We start from the raw sequence: 6044 nt of genomic DNA, 5'->3' as shown, positions 1-6044 counted from the left end.
CGTGGGGGACCCGGCTGCCGCCCGGGAGGGAATCCGCCCACACCAAATCCCGGAGGTTCAGTGAAACAGCGAGTTAGGGCAGAAAGTTGGCGAGGTCGTCGCTGGTGTTTGCAATGAAATGTATCTATCAAATATAGACTATATATAGATAGATATTATATATGTAATACCAGGGTTGTCCGTGGCTGAAGGCGGGAAGTATAATGTTTCTGTTTGCGATTGCGCTCTGCCGTGCTGGCTCGCCGACACGGCACTTCAGCCGCGTCAAAATATAGGATGAGGTTACCTCGGATGCAGACACAGCCTGACCAACTCTCCGGGTGCATACATATACAAACAGGCATTATGTTCATTCAGAACTGCTTGGGGCTTGGGGTTTTCCCCTTCTCCTCACCCCATTCTTATTTTGGTCATATTTTGAGTCCCTTGCACAGGATGAAGTGTTACATATGCTTTAAAAACCCCACAATATTTACTGCAGTCATCTTGTTTATTGCAAAAGTAAATGGGAGGAAGAGTGCGTGATGTATTTTCTTATGGAAAACTGCTGTTGGATTGCCCCACAGACTCTCAGTGCAGGGACTGTAGAAAAGCTTATGAGTTTTCATCACAGATTTTCATTGGAAACATTAGATACACATCAGAGAGGACTGCTGAGAGAGATCGAGAGAGAAAATTACTGCTACCATGGAAACATCCCAGAAAGGAGATTTATTGTTCTGTCTGTTTTCTCAGGAACTCCTGCATTGCCTTCGTACATGTTAAATTGTGAACTCGATCGCCTGATTTTGTAAATAGGAACTTCTACTTTTGTTGGCCAAAAGATTATTTTTCTGCTTGTTAGGTACTAATAGAGGAGAAAATCCAGGCTAGCTTCACAATTAGCCATCTGTAGGCAAAACAGCCATTTTAGCGTACTGTCCTTTGAGAGGCACAGAAGAGAATGTGTGAATATAGATCCTAAAGATAGCCTAAAATGTCCTTTATTTTCTCAAAAAAACCCAACCCACCATTGAATCAAAGTCTGAAAGACTGGGGAGGAGCCCTCTTACCCTAGATAACGCAGTATATTTAATGACAAGATTTTATGACCTGAACTTTTAAAAGAAATCATTCCCAATCCTATCTGACAAGGCTTTCAAGTGTCATGTACCAATAAACTAGAAGTGAAAATTGATCTAGAGACAAATACACGCAAAACATCTAGACAGGAGCCAATGACCTGCAAAGGAAATATCCAGTTGAGCAACATCCTTGTGGAACACTAAACTAAACTTTGCCTGGCTACACGCATTTTGATTTTAATGGGATGCTGACGACTCTTACAAAGGCTGTAACAGTACATAATTGTGTGCAGTGAAGGAGGTTGAGATCCAGGTCTCTGTGAGTGGGAGGTGCCTGGCAGATAATTATGGAGCAACTCTCCCTTCCCCCACCCCTCGGACAGGACAGAGTTTCTCATGCACTCATCAAAATAATTCCGTTAAGAACCAGCCTCTCCACTGGAAAAGAAAGTCTTAATTTCATTTGCTTACTACAATAGGTAGCAAAGTGCCATTTTTCATGGAGATACATAGGACTAGTGCCTTTTGTGTGACAGAAAACAAAGCTATGTGTTGGCTTTGTTTCAGGGCAAACTCGGATCTGGAGGGTGGGACCTTCTAATCTGCTGTTCTGAATGAATCCTTTGTGAAATCAATGCTCAAACGTACCTGGACTTGAGTAGCCAGAAGCGTTTGGAGAAATTGTTTGCCTGTGAGCTTGCCCAGGCACGCTGAGGGGGGAAAAGCAGCTCTCTGAACTGATACTGCTTTAATTATTTAGTTAAGTCACATTAGGTTAGGAACAAAAACCGAGCAGAAAAATCTACAAATGAGCTGAAATGAGCATATTCACGCTCACTTTCTACTTACAGTAGTGGGTAAATAGCAGTATACATAGCTCTTTCAGTCTCTCATGAATCACTGACGTCTCACCAGGATGCTTTTACCAAGCCAAAAACCAAAGGAACCAAAATAGGTCAGTTAATCAAAGTGGTTTCTATCTTTGTAATTTCTTTCTCATTATTGTACTTTATTCGTTAACGTAACTGGATCAGAAAAGAGTCTAATCTGTCTCACGGCCCCAGTGTACCAGTGCCTGAGCATCTCCTAGGAAATAAGTGACGGCAATTTTCCCTTCACGGGGTGGAGGGTGCTCAGCTCCCTGCAGCGCTGGGCTTGTGCGGCTGTATCCTCGTACGCAGCACTGGGTAATCTTGTTAATTCAGTCGGATGCATATTTTTCCCACTTCTGTTCCAGGGTTTATTGTTGGCTGGCGTAAGCTGGGCAGACTGGCTAGACATGGGCTTCTCTGGATCTATTCTAACCAAATTTAGCTCACTTTTGCCAATGGTCACATTTCTGCCTGTCCTGGGACCTGGTTCAATTTCTGCTGCAGTGAATGAATGAATGAAATCACCACTCCCAAGCTACCTACTCAAGCTCATTTCTGAGATGGGCTTTAAAGGATTCAGTAAAATTATATTGTGCCTATAGGATAAATTATAGTTTGTCCTTCATATAGGGGATCATTGCCCATAGGAAAATGGTTTGCTCATAGAGTCTTTGAACTAAAATTCACCTCCAATACAAATAATATTTTTTTAAAATGAAATAGCAAAAAAAGTAGTAATGCTAACAGTAATGACAGAGATAAACCTGCAAGTCATTTATATGCCATGCTCTCCACTTCATTACATTAATTTTATTGCGATCTAGCACCATTCAGTGGTATTACCCTGGCATGAAATTAGATACCCTATGGAATAATCTCACAAAATAATTCTGTATGCAGTTTTAATATTAATATTTTGAGTGGCACTTAAATATATGGATATACTGATTTTGCCATTTGAAGCCTTCATTTTCATAATCAAAATGACATCTAAATTCCTCTGTGGGCAGTTCATGAGCTGTATAGGATTTGTATTTTATACTTTGGTGCTGCCATTGGAAAATTGATGTTTATAAAGTACCTTGAGCAGAGAGATAAGAAATTGCTAGCATAGGAAAACAATAGTTTCCAGTAAACTGAGGAATCATGGGAAAGGTTCAGAAAATCTCCTATTTCCAACAAAACACATCCTTCATGTAGGAGTTATATTAGGCTTCCATAATTAATACAAACGTGTAGTGCTACTGGTGCTATTCTTCATGATGAGGTCCAGTTTAAAATAACAATCTCTGTTTTGTTTCTCAGTTTGCTAAGTCTGTCTCCATATGTTAACTGCTTCTTTTTTCTTCTTCTTCTTTATTTCAAGGAAATATTTTAAATATGGCAGAAACTAAAACCTTCCAGCTTGAAACAGCCTGCGCTCTCACCTTTTTCTTTGTCCTAATCTGTTGGGTTGATGCAGCTTCCTTCCAGCAGCATCAGCTGCTTCAGAAAGATCCAGACTATGTAATGAAAAACTTACAACGGTTCCCAAATCCTGATATGATCAAAGCTTTAGAATACATAGAAGATCTTCGCAAGCAAACTAACAAAGGAGAAAGCAGCCCTGATTACAGCTCTTATCAAAGTGTCCCGTATCTCCTGCAACAGAAAGAAAGCAAAGATCAGGTTCACCTACCAGATAACGTAAGGGATTCTTTGACTGAAGATGAGTCCCAATGGGTTAAGGTAATGTTGGAAGCTTTGCGGCAAGCTGAGAAAGAGTCAAAAGTTGGCCCGAAGGAGAATAAACCTTATGGTCTGAGTTCAGATAACAACTTTCCAGCTGGAGTAACTGATGATTATGAGGCTTACAAGTGGCCTGAGAGGTGGCAAAAATACCTCAAAATGCCACTTGGGCACTATGAAGACAGTTCACGAGACAGTCCTTTCAAGCGTACTAACGAGATAGTGGAAGAGCAATACACACCCCAAAGCCTTGCTACGTTGGAGTCTGTGTTTCAGGAGCTGGGGAAGATGGCAGGACCTAGTAACCACAAGAAAGAAAGGCTGGATGAGGACCAGAAATTGTATACAGATGATGAAGACGATATATATAAAGTGAATAACATTGCCTATGAAGATGTGGTTGGAGGAGAAGACTGGAATCCCATAGAGGAAAAAGTGGAAAGTCAAACCCAGGAAGAGATAAAAGACAGCAAAGAGGAAATTGATAAACACGAAGAGGAGATTGATGAAGAAATGAAAAGATCGGGGAAACTCGGCTTCCTTGAGGATGAACTAAGAAGAGACAATAAAGATCAAATGTCGGAGGATGTTTCAAAGCTAATGAATTATTACCTGAAGAGGCTGATGGTTGGTGCTGCAAATAGGAAATTAAGGACTGGAGGAGAACTTGAGGAAAAAAGAGCACCCATGTTTTTGGATAAGCAACTCGATCCTCAGTCTATAGCTCAGCTGATAGAAATCTCAAGGAATTTACAAATTCCTCCTGAGGATTTAATAGACATGTTGAAAGCTGGAGAAAAAAAGCAGCTTCAGAGTGAAAGGTTGGAAGCTGAGCAGGAAGCAGAATTCCCAGAAGACCTTGACGAGATCGCTGAAACTAATCTAGGACAGAGCGATGTATTTAAAAATAACGTAAACTCTAAAAACGGGTACATGAAGCAGCCTCTTAATGCTATTCCAGAAAATCTACCTGAAGACCTCAATATTGAAGATATTGTCAGCCTTCTGGGAACTGACAATTTAGCTAATCAGAATCCCTCCTACTTACTAAATCGTCTTAATCAAGAAAATGATTTGCCGAGACTGTCTTACATTCCCAGAAGATTGAAAGGACACCTGTTTCCTAAAGCTGCCTGGATGAACGATTTGGAAAGGCGACAAATGGAGTATGAGAAACTGAACGAGAAGGATGAAGAGCTGGCCGATTACTTGGCAAAGGTGTTGGCAAAATATCCTGAAGTTATCAATACGAACCAGATGAAACGAGTCCCAGTTCCAGCTTCTGAAAGTGACTTGCAGGAAGATGACCGGCTGGAGCAGGCCATCAGGGAGCACCTAAGCCAGCTGGGACCACAGGAGGCCGCCAAGTTGGCCTCGCTCAGCAAAAGGCTTTCCATGGCCGGGGAAAGCGATGACACGCAAAACAGGCAGTATTTGGATGAGGATATGCTAGCAAAGGTGCTAGAGTATCTAAAACAGGAGAAATCGGAGCTTGAAAGAGATCACGTTACTAAACGGGCAATGGAAAATATGTAATTGTTCCCCAAATATTATTTCTCTTCAATGTGTTGACTTCTATCCCAATTCAGTTGTGATTTCTTCCCGCTCTCCCACTAAACAACCTATGGTAGACTACTTACCATTGAACAGTCTGCATATCTTTCTCAGAGCTGTTATATTGTTTATTGATATACTTATATATGTTATAAATTATGGGGCAAACAGCAAATTGCTTCGAGTGTTTTAAGAAACAATTTAATGAAATCAAGTAAAACTATAATATGTAAACAAATGACCTTTGCATTGTTAATACAACATGAAGAGTGACAATTATAATTTGAAATTTTTAAGATTAATTTGATTATTTTGTTACTGTCTGTAGTGTTTTTTGTGGAGTATCGAATAAAAAAATAAAGCATTATATATATAGTTTTATTTAAAAGGCTTTTTCTATTCAGTGTTTTATTGTTGATGAATAAATTATTTCTGGACAAGAGACCGTGTTTCTTTGTGGCAGTTGATAAAGTCATAGTAATTTGAAACAAAAACATGTATGTTTTACTTCTACAGACAATTCTTCTGAAATCTATTATTTTATTGTAGAATAAGCTTATACCTCTGTTTTTTTCTGGGCTGTAAGAACACTGACTGGCGTTAACTTTAAGGGCAGCGTGTAGCTGAAGAGCTTGCTGAAGTCAGCCAGGGCTGACCTTTTTTGAAAATTGCTCCCCCTCACCCCCAATTAATGACTGTGTATCGTTTAGCAGTGGGAGAGAGATAAACGATCTGTCCAGCTAAGGCTGACTCTGTGGTGAAGCACTAAAAAATTGAACCTCTGTAAGTGAGTAGCAGCAGCTCTGGGAAGCTCTGGTGAAGCAGA

The 6044-nt window shown here is 40.4% G+C and overlaps 1 protein-coding gene across 1 annotated transcript; it reads left to right on the top strand.

Annotated features, from left to right (window-relative positions):
- The first annotated feature begins 3316 nt into the window (after positions 1-3316).
- SCG2 (secretogranin II) lies at positions 3317-5658 on the top strand. Its single transcript, XM_009889695.1, has one exon. The coding sequence runs from the start codon at positions 3317-3319 to the stop codon at positions 5198-5200; it is 1884 nt and encodes a 627-aa protein (XP_009887997.1). The 3' UTR covers positions 5201-5658.
- Positions 5659-6044: the final 386 nt, after the last annotated feature.

The sequence above is a fragment of the Charadrius vociferus genome, unplaced genomic scaffold, assembly GCF_000708025.1.
Source record: "Charadrius vociferus isolate BGI_N301 unplaced genomic scaffold, ASM70802v2 scaffold650, whole genome shotgun sequence".
Taxonomy (NCBI): domain Eukaryota; kingdom Metazoa; phylum Chordata; class Aves; order Charadriiformes; family Charadriidae; genus Charadrius; species Charadrius vociferus.
Note: the sequence above shows the minus strand (reverse complement) of the source record. Positions and strands in the feature narration are given on the sequence as shown.

What these genes read in the sequence shown, in the direction of transcription:
- SCG2 (XM_009889695.1), top strand. Translation starts at nt 3,317, where the DNA reads ATGGCAGAAACTAAAACCTTCCAGCTTGAAACAGCCTGCGCTCTCACC.